The sequence below is a fragment of the Calidris pugnax genome, unplaced genomic scaffold (assembly GCF_001431845.1).
Source record: "Calidris pugnax isolate Ruff unplaced genomic scaffold, ASM143184v1 scaffold265, whole genome shotgun sequence".
Classification (NCBI taxonomy): Eukaryota; Metazoa; Chordata; class Aves; order Charadriiformes; family Scolopacidae; genus Calidris; species Calidris pugnax.
This window is the reverse complement of record NW_015091061.1, coordinates 162,991-180,316: the sequence shown is the minus strand read 5'-3', so window position 1 is coordinate 180,316 and position 17,326 is coordinate 162,991. Positions and strand designations below refer to the sequence as shown.

General features: G+C 53.8%; 1 protein-coding gene across 1 annotated transcript in view; it reads right to left on the bottom strand.

Moving 5' to 3' along the window:
* Positions 1–15,755, bottom strand: part of LOXL1 (lysyl oxidase like 1) — a 62,337-nt gene extending 46,582 nt beyond the window's left edge. Inside the window, exons 1-2 of the mRNA XM_014956669.1 lie at positions 15,736–15,755; positions 14,695–14,788 (exon numbers count right to left, since the gene is read on the bottom strand). Coding sequence (XP_014812155.1) covers positions 14,695–14,788; positions 15,736–15,755 — 114 coding nt within the window. The remainder of the gene's footprint in view (positions 1–14,694; positions 14,789–15,735) is intronic.
* Positions 15,756–17,326: the final 1,571 nt, after the last annotated feature.

Here is a 17,326-nt window from a genome sequence, read left to right as displayed (position 1 = left end):
CCCAAGTCCCTCAGACTCTCCTCAGCAGAGAGATGCTCCAGGCCCTTCATCATCTCTGTAGCCCTCTGCTGTCCCCTCTCCAGCAGTTCCCTGTCCTTCTGGAACTGGGGAGCCCAGAACTGGTCCCAGTGCTCCAGATGGGGCCTCCCCAGGGCAGAGCAGAGGGGCAGGATGACCTCCATCAACCTGCTGGTCAAGCTTGAGGTCCCCTCAAGCTTTGTATCTCTAGTTTCCCAGGTGACCTCCCTCCACCTGCTGGTCAAGCTTGACGTCCCCTCAAGCTTTGTATCCCTAGTTTCCAAGGGCGGGTATAGGAGAAGGCAGAGGGTGGAGGGATGCTATATATTGTCCAGAAGTTAGTGGCAGAGGGACTTTTTGGATCGTTTTGTCCCTAAAAGTCTTTCGTCCCCGTGCTCTTAACGGAGCTTATAATTAACTCGTTTCTGATTCGCATCCCCGTTTGCGTGCCGGCCTCATCAGGGATGTCAACGAAGCTCTTTGATAATGTCTCCTCTGGTTTTTTTTATAGCCAGGCACAGCTCGGGATGCAAATCAGGGGGGGGTTCTTTTCCCAAAAGGGTGAGAAAGAACCCCACCATCCCCAGAAGACACTGTCCCTCAGCTTCCAGCCCCCAGGGTCACCCACGGGTGGCCAAACGTGGCAGGACCCATGGCTTGACCCAAATTCCTAGCTCTGGGTCCCACACTGAGCATCCCATCCAGAGCCAAAGCCACCAGAAGAGAAACACAGCTTCTGAGACCTGTTGTGGTAGCTCAAATTAGCCTTCAATGTAGGACCAGCCATCAGAGATGTTAAAGGTGACCAGGAGAAGCATCCTTTTAAGCTGCCTGCTCCCAGCACACGTGCAGGAGCGCCTGCGTCTCCCCGGAGGCTTCTCTGAGCTCTCAGTAAATTGAATAAAGTTGTCATCACCCTAATTCTCAGCGGTTCTGCAGGAGGAATGTTCCCTCCCTTATCTCCCCAGAACTCCTGCCTGGGGTTGGATGGCTTTAATGCTTTGCAACCCGACCTGGCTCTCCGCTAAGCTGGGAAAATCCATCGTGTTCCTCGAGGTGAGAGTAAAGCCCATGAAGCTTCTCGCCTACGCAAGCCCTAAAATCATAGAATCACAGAAGGCTATGGGGTTGGAAGGGACCTCTGGAGATCATCTCCTCCAACCCCCTGCCAGAGCAAGTCCACCCAGAGCAGGTCTCACAGGAACGTGTCCAGGTGGGGTTTGAATGTCTCCAGAGAAGGAGACTCCACCACCTCCCTGGGCAGCCTCTTCCAGGGCTCTGCCACCCTCAAAGTGAAGAAGTTCCTCCTCATGTTTAGGTGGAACTTCTTATGTTCAAGTTTGTGCCCATTTCCCCTTGTCCTGTCCCTGGGCACCACTGAAAAAAGACTGGCCCCATCCTCCTGACACCCACCCTTTAAGGCATTGATAGATCTCCCCTCAGTGTTCTCCAGACTGAAAAGACCCAAGTCCCTCAGACTCTCCTCATCAGAGAGATGCTCCAGGCCCTTCATCATCTCTGTAGCCCTCTGCTGTCCCCTCTCCAGCAGTTCCCTGTCCTTCTGGAACTGGGGAGCCCAGAACTGGTCCCAGTGCTCCAGATGGGGCCTCCCCAGGGCAGAGCAGAGGGGCAGGATGACCTCCCTCCACCTGCTGGTCAAGCTTGAGGTCCCCTCAGCTTTGTATCCCTGGTTTCCCAGAGCAGGTATAGGAGAAGGCAGAGTGTGGAGGGATGCTATATATTGTCCAGAAGTTAGTGGCAGAGTGACTTTTTGGATCATTTTGTCCCTAAAAGTCTTTTTTCCTCCATGAATTTGTCATCCTGTGGGAAGGAACTCCAAGGGCTGTGCAAGCTCTTTCCTTCCTAGAGCTCACCTTGAGGCAGGAAGGCAAGGAAAGAGGGGGCAAAAATTATAATCTGAGGGGCAGGACAACTTTCCTCAACCTGCTGGTCATGCTCTTCTTGATGCACCCCAGGATGCCATTGGCCTTCTTGCCCTCCCAAAGGGCATTGAATTCCTCTGATCTCCTGATCCTGGCCACCATCATGGTCCCCTGAGTGCAGAACCCCTGAGAACAACACTTACCCCAGAGAGTGAAGATGGGGTGGACGTTGCCAGGAACATCACCATCAGTAGCTTTGGACTCCTCACCTTCCAGTCTCCCTGTGCTCCCGTGGTTGCAGCCAGGTTGGATTCATGGGCAGAGATCTTCACCCAGCAGCCCCGGGGAGAGACATGCTCTGAACAGAAGTAGGCAGAGGCTCAAGAGCATCCATAACTGCTGCTGCAAAGAAAAAAAGGTGTTAGAGCTTCTTTTGGGAAGCCAAGGGAGAGGTTTTCTCCAGCACCTTCCTACCTGGAGGCACCGAAGCAGCCATGGGTGCACCACTGGCTCTGGCAGGGATGCCTGCACCCAGCCATGCTCTGCTCTGGGGAGACAACCCCCCCAGTGCTGCCTCCAGCTCTGGGGCCACCAACACCAGAAGTCAGAGCAGGGCCAGAGATGCTGGGAGGGCTGGAGCCCCTCTGCTGGGAGGACAGGCTGAGAGAGTTGTGAGGTTCAGCCTGGAGAAGAGGAGGCTCTGGGGAGACCTTGGAGCCCCTTCCAGTCCCTCAAGGGGCTCCAGGAAAGATGGGGAGGGACTCTGGATCAGGGAGGGGAGCCCTAGGAGGAGGGGGAAGGGTTTGACACTGGAAGAGAGAAGATTGAGATGAGATGTGGGGAAGAACTTGTTTGGTGTGAGGGTGGTGAGAGCCTGGCCCAGGTTGCCCAGAGAAGCTGTGGCTGCCCCATCCCTGGAGGGGTTCAAGGCCAGGTTGGAGGGGGCTTGGAGCAACCTGGTGTGGTGGGAGGTGTCCCTGCACAGGGCAGGGGGTGGTGGAACTCATTGATCTTTAAGGTCCATTCCAAAGCAAATCATTCTATGCTTTCCCCCACCTCCCACACATCCCCTTCCACCAAGACACCGTAATTATTAACCACATCCAACGCAGCAGCACCCAGGGACCACAACAACCCGAACCCCCGCCCTCCCTGGCTCTGCTCGTTACCCCCAACCACCAAATAACACCCTAGAATAACACAAACTCACTATTCCCTTGTGCAAATCTGGGTTTTTTTGGTTTTTTTTTCAATCTTAATGCAGGCATCATGGCTTTCCAAGCCCAGAAGGGGTGACCCGAGGTGGCTCGGCTGTCCCAGCATCAGCAGATGGCAGCCTGAAAACCACCCACCGCTGTCTCACTCATCCATGCAGCATCATCCAGGGGTCCCAGCATCCCCCCGCGGGGGTCTCAGCCACCCCACTCAAGGGTCATAGCCCCCCCATCATCCCTGGAGGTCCCAACCTGACACACACACACGCTGGGTACCCTGCGGGCTTCGCTCACGGATGGCAGGAGATGGAATTAATTAGGGAGGCAGAGTGGATAATAACATGTTTTTTAAAGCGCGTTGTTTGCAGCAGACTTCTCTGGAGTGGGTTATTTTTAGGACGTGTCTATATAACCCAAACCAAGCAGCTGAATTTCGCCGCCTTGCTCCAGGGGGTGACGCTGGCTGGGTTCCTGGGGGGGTGCAAATCCCCCCCCCCTCCTCCCTGCTGATGCTCCTCAGGCACCCCCAACCCCTCCGCAGGGGCTCAAGTCACCAGCTCAAAGATCCATCTCCTTCTCAGCAGTGACACTGGTTAAACGAGCTGGTTTAACGAGCAGACCCTCATTAAGGCACTGCAACCCCCCCCGCCCGTGCCTGATCCCTCCCTGTAGGACCCCGAGGAGGAGGATGATGAGATGTTTCCTGCAAAGCTGGACCAGCTGCTTCATGACTTCATCCAACAGGACCATATCCTGAGCAGGGTAGAGACAGGGCAAAGCTGTCTCCCAGCCCCAGTTGTCCCAGCCCAGTTGGGAACTGGGAGCTGGGGGTGTCTCAGACAACCCCAACCCCTGCTGACCCCAAGGGAACCTGGCATCAGCTGGCAGGGATGCTGCAGCCACCTCCCCACACCAGGAGCAATGAACCTTCTCCCACCACCCTCTTCTTCATGGTGGTCGTCTTCTTCCTCCTCCTCTTCACCCTCTGTTCCCTCTGGGTCTCAGGTATTTAATATTTGCCCCAGATTTAACCCATTATCACCCTCCAGCCTGCAGCTCGGCCTCTCCTGGATGGGCTGGGACATTGGTGGCAGTCACCACCAATAGAGGATTGTCCCCAGACCTTGCCAGGATGGTGTGTCCCTGCAACGGGGTCCCCTAAACCCCTCATTTAATTCACCAGACACAGTCTAGGGGTGGGGGGGGGGGGGGTCGTGGCCATCCTCCCCCCTGTGCCTCAGTTTCCCTCCCCCTCCACACACCTTGCCTGCTCCAAAACCTGAAGCTGAGCCGATGGCAGGGAGGATAAATAAACCCCAACACGTCCCCCCCTGCCTTCCCCACAGCCTCTTTAAAAGGAGAAACACCACCCACAGCCGTGACAAAATGTCTTTGTCTGGCTCACAAGTGGAATAGCTAACACCCAGAGAGAGGCTGCTGCTTATGCTCTGGAGTGGTAGGTGTATAAATATATAGTGAATAAAATGAATAGTTTTGTTTGTTCTGCTCTTATCTAATTTAATAGCTTCTGGGTGAGCAATTACTCTCTGTAACAAGAGCAAATAAGCAGCATTAGCGTAATTGGTTGAGTATTACTCTGTTTTATGCTATATAACGCAACATTAGGACCTCAGCACTTATTCTTAAAAGAAGGTTTTCTGCTCTGGTCAAGGTTGGAGGGATGCTTGGTGTGGGTTAGCCCTGGTTTTATCAGCAAAACCCCAAATCCAGCTCCTTTTTTTGCCATTCCCACCCAGGGAGAACTGCTTTCCTTTCCTTAATATTTGCTGCAGAAGATCTGCAGGATGAAATAACTCCTGGAGGAAGGGGTGGGAGGTCTCACTGTGGGTCTGGATGCATCTCACCCTGCCTCTCATCCTCTCTTCCAGCCAAAACAAGGCTGAAGCTGACCCAGGCAGCTCGAAAAACCTCAGAGGTTGGAGGGATGCTTGGTGTGGGTTAGCCCTGGTTTTATCAGCAAAACCCCAAATCCAGCTCCTTTTTTTGCCATTCCCACCCAGGGAGAACTGCTTTCCTTTCCTTAATATTTGCTGCAGAAGATCTGCAGGATGAAATAACTCCTGGAGGAAGGGGTGGGAGGTCTCACTGTGGGTCTGGATGCATCTCACCCTGCCTCTCATCCTCTCTTCCAGCCAAAACAAGGCTGAAGCTGACCCAGGCAGCTCGAAAAACCTCAGCCCTGCACATGGCTGGGTTTAAAAGAGAGGAAGCCCTGCACATGGCTGGGTTTAAAAGAGAGAAGGCAATAATTAAATAAATAAATAAAATTCACCTGTCAAGAAAGGAAGAGAAATCGGCCCATCATCTTCAGCTGGACCAGCGATGTACATGGGTTTAAATGGTCATTAATGCATCCCTTCCTGCTTGGAATCATATCTGGGTTAATGTCCTCGCCGGCGCACCCCGTGATGGACATCTCCATTAGGAGCAATTGAAGAAATGACAAGAACTGTCTGGGGAAAAAAAAAAAAAAAAAAAAAGAGAGAGAGAGAGAGAGAAATCAGCTTTTTTGGTTGGGGAGAGGTGGAAATTTCATCTGAATCTGCTTATTTTCTTTGTTGCTGGCGAGGAAATGGAAGCAGCTGCTCCAGATCCAGGTGTGTGAGGAGAAGGAATTGGGAAACGAGAGCCAGAAAAGCCCAAATCACAACATTTTGGGGGCTTTCCTGGGGGAGGAAGGGACACAAACACCTTTTTTTCTCCAGCAACTCCAAATCCTTCTCCCCACACCTCTTGGGAGCTGCTGCATCTTTGCCCCATGGAGGACACCTTACCTCCAGCCACTCATCCCTGGGGAGCAGAAGGAAAGCCCAGTTCTTCCAGATGCCCCCTGTTCCCCTTTGAAATAGTCTCAGCAGCTCCCAGTATATCCAGCTGGCCTCACTGGTCTTGGAGGAAGGAACTGGAAAGCTGGAGGGCGCTTGCCCCAGCTGCGCCTCAGTTTCCCTCCCTGTGGAAAAGAGAGGGGGAGGAGAAGGGGACACAGGGGACACCTTGAGTTGGCCCAGAGGGAAGGGGACGTAGCACCCATCAGGTCCTTTTGGCCACATCCCCCCTCTGGGTGCTGAGCACCCTCAGCCACTTTCATCCCATCCCATCCCATCCCATCCCATCCCAAGGACCTTCTTCTGTGCACAGGGGATGGGCTGAGCCTGACCACAGACATGGTGTCACCCCTGGAGATGAAGAACCAAGCCAACCCCCTGTATTTGATGTCCTACCCCCCCCCAAACTCCCCCCATGACTGCCCTGCCCCTCGTTAAGGAGAGGTGAAGAAAATTATGGATGAGGAGGAGCTGGGAAGGTTGGTTTAACCCAGTTGCAGCCTCCAACTACAGGAGGGGTGGCATGTCCCCAGGTCCTATGGCAAGAGGAAGATGGTCTGCAAGCAGATGCATCGCTCTGCAAAGTGCTGGGGGGAGCAAACTGGTGCAAACTGGTCCCCATCCCCAGCAGCATCCGACACAGCCCTGAAGATGCAGAGCTCCCAGGTGCAGAGAGGGGTGAACTTGTGGTTCCTGTCACCTGAACTGGGAGAAGGCACCCTGGGGAACCCAGAGAAAGCCACCTCCTCCCCCCAAAACGAGGGCACCCTGCAGAGAGAAGCCTTTTGTGAGCAAGAGGCTCGTCCCCTTTAAAGGGTTTAGCGGGGTGAGCTCCCAGCTGGTACAAAGCTGATTATCAATATGCTCTCATTTATCCCAGCAAAAGCCACCCTCCCGCCCGTGCCGCGGCGCCTAAACCCAGCCCAGAATAGCATCAACCCCAAATCGGCTTCACGCTCCTCAACTAACCTCCTTAATCCCACTGAGGAAGAAAAAAACACCAAACCAACCAAAAAAAAGAACCACTAAACCCCCCAACCCAGGAAATTCTCATTTATCCCAGCAAAAGCCACCCTCCCGCCCGTGCCGCGGCGCCTAAACCCAGCCCAGAATAGCATCAACCCCAAATCGGCTTCACGCTCCTCAACTAACCTCCTTAATTCCACTGAGGAAGAAAAAAACACCAAACCAACCAAAAAAGAAAAGAACCACTAAACCCCCCAACCCAGGAAATCAGGGAGTTTCTGCTGCAAGCCCAAAGCCGGCTTCGTTTTAATAGAAGTAATTTATACTCTGCTTAAAGACCCAGAAGCATCCAACGAGGCCAGCAGAAGAAGGGTTGAACCAGCCAGAAAGATGAGGTGGGGTTGGCCAGGTGGGATACTGCGGGGAGCCGGGGCAGCATGGGTCCATCGTGGACCAGAGGGATGCAGAGATGGCTTCGTTCAGGTTAAGAAAGGCAAGGTTTGCAGAGAGAGGGGTGGGACAGAGTGTATCCTCACCAAGTTGGCTGGTGACACCAAACTGGGAGGGCTGGCTGACACCCCAGAGGGCTGTGCCACCATCCAGTGTGACCTGGACAGGCTGGGCAGAGAAGAACCTCTATCAGGGAGTTTCTGCTGCAAGCCCAAAGCCAGCTTCGTTTCGATAGAAGTAATTTGTACTCCACTTAAAGAGCCAGAAGCATCCAACGAGGTTGAACCAGCCAGAAAGATGAGGTGGGGTTGGCCAGGTGGGATACTGCGGGGAGCCGGGGCAGCATGGGTCCATCGTGGACCAGAGGGATGCAGAGATGGCTTCGTTCAGGTTAAGAAAGGCAAGGTTTGCAGAGAGAGGGGTGGGACAGAGTGTATCCTCACCAAGTTGGCTGGTGACACCAAACTGGGAGGGCTGGCTGACACCCCAGAGGGCTGTGCCACCATCCAGTGTGACCTGGACAGGCTGGGCAGAGAAGAACCTCTTGAGGTTCAACAAGGGCAAGTGTAGGGTCCTGCACCTGGGGAGGAAGAACCCCAGACACCAGTGTATGTTCTCGTTCAGGTTAAGAAAGGCAAGGTTTGCAGAGAGAGGGGTGGGACACAGTGTATCCTCACCAAGTTGGCTGGTGACACCAAACTGGGAGGGCTGGCTGACACCCCAGAGGGCTGTGCCACCATCCAGTGTGACCTGGACAGGCTGGGCAGAGAAGAACCTCTTGAGGTTCAACAAGGGCAAGTGTAGGGTCCTGCGCCTGGGGAGGAAGAACCCCAGACACCAGTGTATGTTCGGGGTGGATCTTCTGGAAAGCACTTCTGAGAAGGATCTGGGGGTCCTGGTGGCCAGTAAACTCTCCAGGAGCCAGCAATGGGCCCTTGTGGCCAAGAGGCCAACGGGATCCTGGGCTGCGGAGGGAAGAGTGTGGCCAGGAGGTGGAGGGAGGTCCTTCCCCCCCTCTGCTCTGCACTGGGGAGGCCACAACTGGAATCCTGCCTCCAGTTCTGGGCTCCCCAGTTCAAGAGGGACAGGGAACTGCTGGAGAGAGTCCAGCGAAGGGCAACAGAGATGATGGAGGGGTTGGAGCATCTCCCTGATGAGGAAAGGCTGAGAGAGCTGGGACTCTTTAGCCTGGAGAAGAGAAGGCTGAGGGGAGACCTTATTAATGCTTACAAGTATCTAAAGGGTGGGTTGAAGGAGGATGGAGCCGGACTCTTCCCAGTGGTTCCCAGTGACAGGACGAGGGGCAACGGGCACAAGCTGGACCATGGGAAGTTCCACTCCAATGTGAGGAAGAACTTGTTTGGGGGGAGGGTGGCAGAGCCCTGGCAGAGGCTGCCCAGGGAGGGTGTGGAGTCCCCTTCTCTGGAGATCTTCAAGCCCTGCCTGGATGCTCCTGAGTGATGTGCTCTGGGCAGCCCTGCTTTGGCAGGGGAGTGGGACTGGATGGTCTCTAGAAGGTCCCTTCCAACTCTAACAATTCCGTGACTCCCTGAATAGCTAAATAAAGGATACAACGGGGGAAATATATAATGCAGAGCAAGAAAATCAGGTTTCCGGCACAGAGTCGGGGTTTCAGCAGCAAACTTCTGGCAAGAAGAGGGGTTCTGAGCATCCCAGACCTGGGACAATGCTTCTGAGAGCATCCTGCTGTGTTTGCCTGGATGCTGAACTGCCCTCAACGACAGCAAATCACCCCAAAATGTGGCTCGTACCCCATTATCCATCCTGCAGAGCCCACCAGCTGTTGGGGTTTTCCCAGAGCAACGTGTCTGCCCCTTCTGCTGGAGGAAAATGCCATCATGAGGTTCTCCAACCACAAAGCCCATCCATACCATCATGCTTCTTCACTTCCATCCTGCCCCGGCTGCGGGGGCACATGGTCTCCTCACAGCTGTGGCCCCAGGGAAATCAAGGCAGCTCTTTCTCCACCATTGCATGAAGGCAGTCAATCACTTGAGGCTTCTGAAGACTTAAAATGCCTCTCGGGGTTGGAGAAAAACCTGCTGCTGAGATGTTTTTGATCTCCCCCAAGTCTCCAGCTCAGGCTTTGCTGCCTCCTCTCCAGGCACAGCAATGTCTCCCCTGGCATCTGCCAAGGCTGGGAGGCAGTGCGGGAGTGGGACAGCAAGCACAGGCATGGGGACAACTCAAAATAACCCAATGCCACCCTGGAGAGTCTCAACTCGGGGCCAGGGCCACCAGGAGAGGGTCAGCACCTATCTCAGAGATCAGATGAGAGAGGACCAGCAGCCTCCTCTCCAGCACGGAGGGAATTTGCTTCCGCAGCAGAAAAGGAGCCAGCAAACACCAGCCCCATCTCCATCCACCGGGTCCCACCACCATCTCCAGCTGGTTCCACCTTCCCACCCTCCTGGTGAAACCAGAGGCAGCGTTGCCCATGGCAAAGCAACCTCTTGAACCCAGTATAGGAGGTGAAGCATCACCCAGGGACTCGTGCCCCCACGCCCCAGCTCGGGGTGAAATCCCCCCCATGATGAAGCTGCTGCCACTGCTCATTCTTCCTCCCCAGCATCCCAGGAGGGGGGAAAAAAATACCACCCCAGAAGTGAATCCTGCTGCATGTAACATGCTCTGAAATGGAAAAGAAAGGGGAGCAGGAGGAGAAAGCGAAGCAGCAAGGCTGGGGAAGCATAATCTTGTTAAAAATCTCAGCAGGGATGCAGTGTAATTAATCCTAAGAAATTCATCACGGAGCAATCCCTCGGTCGGTTGGGCATAAATCAGGAGCCGGTGCCCACGGCATCGTCAGGAGGCCTTAGCAGGTACCTCCACAAACCTTATGGCAAGCGAAGCAGGATGAGTCCTCCCCTTTCTGCTGCTGCTGGAGCTGCCGTGGCCACCAAGGAGGCGGCTGCTTGCGAAGAAGAAGGGGTTTTGCCAGGTTATCAGGTGGCAAAAGGGGACCCAGCAGGCTCCTGGGTACCCAACTTCAAGCTGAGATGAGGAGCAGGATGGGGATGCTCAGGTGGACATGGCCAGCCCTCCTCTTCCCCAATATTTAGGAAAACAAGGCTGAGGTCTTCACAGATTTTAGCAACAGGGTTACATGCCTCGAGTAAATAAATACAGGCCGATTTGCTCTGAATTTTTGCAGGGATTGCCTTTTTGTCCCTCATTTTACAGAAGCTCCGTCACAAGCTAAGCCCAGCGCCGCCCTGACTGCATCGTTTGGCCTTCCTCATCTCTCCTCACCTTCACCACAAGCAATGAATTCCCTCCCCGAGACAATTTTTGCCCTAATGAGTCGAGAGAGCTGGGACACTTTAGTCTGGAGAAGAGAAGGCTGAGGGGAGACCTTGTTCATGCTGACAAGGATCTAAAGGGTGGGTTGAAGGAGGATGGAGCCAGACTCTTCCCAGTGGTTCCCAGTGACAGGACGAGGGGCAACGGGCACAAGCTGGACCATAGGAAGTTCCACTCCAATGTGAGGAAGAACTTGTTTGGGGTGAGGGTGGCAGAGCCCTGGCAGAGGCTGCCCAGGGAGGGTGTGGAGTCCCCTTCTCTGGAGATCTTCAAGCCCGCCTGGATGCTCCTGAGTGATGTGCTCTGGGCAGCCCTGCTTTGGCCGGGGAGTGGGACTGGATGGTCTCTAGAAGGTCCCTTCCAACTCTAACAATTCCGTGACTCCCTGAATAGCTAAATAAAGGATACAACGGGGGAAATACATAATGCAGAGCAAGAAAATCAGGTTTCCGGCACAGAGTCGGGGTTTCAGCAGCAAACTTCTGGCAAGAAGAGGGGTTCTGAGCATCCCAGACCTGGGACAATGCTTCTGAGAGCATCCTGCTGTGTTTGCCTGGATGCTGAACTGCCCTCAACGACAGCAAATCACCCCAAAATGTGGCTCGTACCCCATTATCCATCCTGCAGAGCCCACCAGCTGTTGGGGTTTTCCCAGAGCAACGTGTCTGCCCCTTCTCCTGCTGGAGGAAAATGCCGTCTTGAGCTTCTCCAACCACAAAGCCCATCCATGCCATCATGTTCCTTCACTTCCAATCACTTGAGACGCGTGAAGACTTAAAATGCCTCTCGGGGTTGGAGAAAAACCTGCTGCTGAGATGTTTTTGATCTCCCCCAAGTCTCCAGCTCAGGCTTTGCTGCCTCCTCTCCAGGCACAGCAATGTCTCCCCTGGCATCTGCCAAGGCTGGGAGGCAGTGCGGGAGTGGGACAGCAAGCACAGGCATGGGGACAACTCAAAATAACCCAATGCCACCCTGGAGAGTCTCAACTCGGGGCCAGGGCCACCAGGAGAGGGTCAGCACCTATCTCAGAGATCAGATGAGAGAGGACCAGCAGCCTCCTCTCCAGCACGGAGGGAATTTGCTTCCGCAGCAGAAAAGGAGCCAGCAAACACCAGCCCCATCTCCATCCACCGGGTCCCACCACCATCTCCAGCTGGTTCCACCTTCCCACCCTCCTGGTGAAACCAGAGGCAGCGTTGCCCATGGCAAAGCAACCTCTTGAACCCAGTATAGGAGGTGAAGCATCACCCAGGGACTCGTGCCCCCACGCCCCAGCTCGGGGTGAAATCCCCCCCATGATGAAGCTGCTGCCACTGCTCATTCTTCCTCCCCAGCATCCCAGGAGGGGGGAAAAAAATACCACCCCAGAAGTGAATCCTGCTGCATGTAACATGCTCTGAAATGGAAAAGAAAGGGGAGCAGGAGGAGAAAGCGAAGCAGCAAGGCTGGGGAAGCATAATCTTGTTAAAAATCTCAGCAGGGATGCAGTGTAATTAATCCTAAGAAATTCATCACGGAGCAATCCCTCGGTCGGTTGGGCATAAATCAGGAGCCGGTGCCCACGGCATCGTCAGGAGGCCTTAGCAGGTACCTCCACAAACCTTATGGCAAGCGAAGCAGGATGAGTCCTCCCCTTTCTGCTGCTGCTGGAGCTGCCGTGGCCACCAAGGAGGTGGCTGCTTGCGAAGAAGAAGGGGTTTTGCCAGGTTATCAGGTGGCAAAAGGGGACCCAGCAGGCTCCTGGGTACCCAACTTCAAGCTGAGATGAGGAGCAGGATGGGGATGCTCAGGTGGACATGGCCAGCCCTCCTCTTCCCCAATATTTAGGAAAACAAGGCTGAGGTCTTCACAGATTTTAGCAACAGGGTTACATGCCTCGAATAAATAAATACAGGTCGATTTGCTCTGAATTTTTGCAGGGATTGCCTTTTTGTCCCTCATTTTACAGAAGCTCCGTCACAAGCTAAGCCCGGCGCCACCCTGACTGCATCGTTTGGCCTTCCCCATCTCTCCTCCTCACCTTCACCACAAGCCGTGAATTCCCTCCCCGAGACAATTTTTGCCCTAATGAGTCTAAAATAGATGCTCCATCCATTAAAAAAAACCTCTCCTCTTGCAGTTGGAGAACAACGTCTGGCTTAAAATACACGGGGATAAACCTGCTTCGGTGTCCGTGCAGGTGGAGAGGGATGTCCCATCTCATGGCTTCATCATCATGCTCTGCCTTTTAAGATGTCCCAGACCAACAGAACAATAATGAAACACCCTCAACTCTGCCAGATCTTCCTTGCCAGCACCTGGGAACCACTACTTTTAAGATCCTGGATGGGCTTTGGGTACCACCAGCATCTCAACACCCTTCCCAGCACGGAAGGGCTTTCCTCCTTGGAGGTTTTCCCAACATCCCTCCTCCCCTTATCTCCTAAACGAGGTGTGTCAGGCAGCATTAGCTCAGCCTTCCCCTGATCCCTGCCCAGGGACTGTCCCTTGTGAAACAAATCTCTCCATGTCAGCAGAAGTGTCTGGAGTGATAAAAGCCCTTCAGCGACGGCTCCGTATGACCGGCCACTGGACACTCCCAAACTTATTAGGACCTTGACTACATCAGCAGGTTTTCTGCTGTACCTGCCAGCCTGGCTGAGGGTGGATGAATTCCTGGAGCCTTTCACTTCTCCTCCTTTAACCCTCATGGAGATTTATGGCCCTTGGATGGCTTGTGCCTTTCTGAGAAGATGACCAAGTCACAGAATCACAGAATCTTCTAGGTTGGAAGGGACCTTAAAGATCATCTTGTCCAACCATCAACCTCACTGACAAAAATAGACACCCACACAACAAACAAGGAGCATCACCATCACTAAACCAGACCTCCCAGCACTGCATCAACCCGGCTTTTGAACACCTCCAGGGATGGGGCCTCAACCACCTCCCTGGGCAGCCCATTCCAATGGCTGAGAACCCTTTCAGGGAAAAAATTTTTCCTGATATCCAGCCTGAACCTCCCCCGGCGCAACTTGAGGCCATTTCCTCTCGTCCTGTCGCCTGTGACTTGAGAAAAGAGACCGACCCCCCCTGGCTACACCCTCCTTTCGGGGAGTTGGAGAGAGCAATAAGGTCTCCCCTCAGCCTCCTCTTCTCCAGGCTGAACACCCCCAGCTCCCTCAGCCTCTCCTCATAAGACTTGTGCTCCAGACCCCTCACCAGCTTTGTCGCCCTTCTCTGGACCCGCTCCAGCACCTCAATGTCTTTTTTATGGTAGGGGGCCCAAAACTGGACACAGTACTCAAGGTGTGTCCTAGTACTCAAATACTCAAGTCCAACCCTTCCTTGCTCCACAGCAAGGTGCACGGTGGCTGCTCGCCTCAGTTTCCCCACCTGTAAAAAAATAATAAGAGTGATAATTCTTAGAGGTTTGGGATCTATTCATCTGCTTCCCACATCCTTGGTGCTGGCATGACCCACCTGACCACAGGAAGACAGGAAAAGCAGGAAGGCTCCTGTGCTCAGAGGAGCCTCCCAGTAGCTCCAACCAGGGATCATGGGATCCCTCACGCTGAACAGTGAGACATCCGACGTTGGGGTGGCATCAAGACAGTCCCCGTGGAAGATGGGATAGTTGGGATGATGGAAGCAAAATGCACCCATAGCTGGAGACTGGATGAAATCCCATCATTTGCTCCCCAGAGGAAGGACCAGTATTCCCCAGTTGGTAGAGACTGGAGCAAGAGAGCAGGACCAGTGTTGGTGCATGAGGTGTCCCCATTTCAGCCTTGTCCACACCAATCCCTCTGTGCCTTGAGGTCAGATCCAGTATCCCAACAGAAAGACTTAGCCAATTGTGGCAACTCAAGAGCATACCTTTATTGCAAGGCACTGCACTGGCTTCTAGTGCTTTGCCAAGGTGAAGAAGTCCATCAGCATGGCCAGCACGTGGGGGACAGCAGAAGAAAGAGTGACAGGATGGACTTTCCCCCTCTACCCCCAAGATCTCACCTTGTCCACGTGTTCAACCAGGAGCTGGTGGGCAGCCCAGGCTGCGGAGAGCAGCTCCTCCACATCCAGGTGAACCAGGTTCCCACAGACCTGGCTGGAGAAGGAAAAAGAGAGAAAAGAAAAGTGAGAAACCAGTGACAACCCATCCCCTTGTGCTGTGATCCCAGTTCAGTCCTTGCTCGCGTTTGCAATTCAATGGAGAAGGGCTTTTTCCTTTGTTTTTCCTTTTCCTTCCTCCCTCCCCAGTTTTTTTTTTTTTACCCTGAAGGTTTGGGGTCTCCGCACTTCAGTTTTCCTTAAAAAAATAAAATAAAAGAGAATTTACAGTTCAGGGACCTCCTGAGCCACAGATGCTTCTGAAGAGGTGATCCTGCATCAGCCAGAGGATAATGAGAATAAACACTTGAGACATGGGCTTCATCGAGACGGGCGAGCGCGGGGGGAGAGTCTGTGCAAATATTAATTGAGATGATCAAAGCCACCAACAGCAGAAGGACATGGAGCTGTTGGAGCGGGGCCAGAGGAGGCCCCGGAGATGCTGGGAGGGCTGGAGCCCCTCTGCTGGGAGGGGGGCCTGAGAGAGTTGGGGGGGTTCAGCCTGAAGAGGAGAAGGCTCCAGGAAGACCTTCCAGCCCCTTCCAGTCCCTCAAGGGGCTCCAGGAGAGATGGGGAGGGACTCTGGATCAGGGAGGGGAGCCCTAGGAGGAGGGGGAAGGGTTTGACACTGAAAGAGGGGAGATGGAGCTGAGCTGTGGGGAAGAACTTGTTTGGTGTGAGGGTGGTGAGAGCCTGGCCTGGGTTGCCCAGAGAAGTTGTGGCTGCCCCATCCCTGGAGGGGTTCAAGGCCAGGCTGGATGGGGCTTGGAGCAACCTGGGCTGGTGGGAGGTGTCCCTGCCCAGGGCAGGGGGTGCGATTGGATGATCTTTAAGGTCCCTTCCAACCCAAACCATTCTATTATTCTATTCTATGATGTTCAGGGTACCCAGGCAGGTGCAGGACAGGTAATAGTGACAAAGGATGGGACAGTAAGATGCCCTCACCTCCCACAGCCTCCAGACATCGTCAAAGGACTTGAACACTCACCAGAAGGAGAAGCAAAACCAGGGCGACCAGTGACTGAATAACTTGCAGGCCTTTTCCTTCTGAAAGTTGAAGAAAGCAAACACAGAAGATGCTGTAGCTCAAAGACAAACAGGAGCAGTTTTGAGCCGTGGGGATGGGAGGTAAAAGCCAACCTACCCAGAGAAAAATCAGGTTGTTAGACCAGGAGGAGAGGGAACATTTTCTGCCCAGACAGCACCAGCAGGACATGAGAAGGTCTGGCCCGTGGAAGGACAGCTAGGGAGATCTTAATGGTTGCTGTTTCAGCTCTTTCTTCATGCAACTCACAGAGTAAAGGGTATAAATTTAGAAGAGCAAGTGCAAAGGGCTAAGGTCTTCTGGAGTCTCACCACGGAGCCATCTCAGGAGAGCCAAGATGCGTAACCCTTGCTCGGTGGCCCTGACCCATGTCCTCAGAATATTTAGTGGGTTTAGGTGATGTCAATTGCTGTGCAAATATTTACTCTCCTTTGCTGGCAACCTCTCAAAACGACCCTGCTGGATCTATGGGGGTGTTTTGTGCTGGATCTGTGGAGGTGCTGAGGAGGCTTGGGACTCACCCAGGTGTTTTGCAAAGGTGGGATCCATAAATGCAACTGAGGTCTTCAGCATGGTGAAGCTCATCCTCATGGAAAGCAGGAATCCAGGGCAGGGAAAGCTCCCATGGCCCAGCTTGTTCGTGGCCACAAAGCCCTGATAATAGAGGATTTGACCCCTTTATGACAGCTCCATCCCCTGCAGAGATCAGGACAGCCTGGGCAAGTTGGATGATTCCCACCCAAACTGATGGTCATGGAGAGGTGGCCAGGAGAAGAGACCATGCCTGGTGAGGGGCAGAGGAAAGCTGAAGGCTGTAGGTGACCATTTCCCCCAGGGTGGGAGGACATCAGGCCAGGAGCAGGACTTTAACCACCTGGACTTTTTGATCCAAGGAAGAAGCACCCAGAAACATACTGTTTTCTGGAGGAAGAACTAGAAGAGCCAGTAGACCTCATGTTCCCTCTTGACCAGGAGATGGAAGAGCAGGAGCATCTCACAAAAGCCTTGCTGGGACTGTGCCAAGAGAGAGGCCACCCAGACATGCTCGTTATGCTGGAAGGTAGAGATGGTGGACGCCAATGGGAAAGGTCCTCCATGGAAAAACCCCTTGGGGTCACATGGGACCTGCTGCCTCCCTGCCCGCTCTTCAGCGTCTGTGTTGCACATGTAGCTCAGCAGAAGGATCTTCTCCAGCTGCTCCTTGTTGATGACTCTTCATCTTCATCTCATGTGCAGTCTCTGCGGGTCCAAGCCTGGAGGGAGGGAGAGACATCCACCCACGTTGGACATTCGATGCAGGGTGTTTGTACCAGGTGGCTTCACACCATCACACCCTGCACACACAAATACCTTCAGGGAAACAACTTCATGGGCAAAACAAGCTTGAGACAGGCCAAAGCTGATTTCCTTACCTGGAGAACTCAAAGGGGCTCCAAGACAGCTCTCCTATCCTGATTTTTATCATAGATTTCCTCCTCATCCAATAGTCCC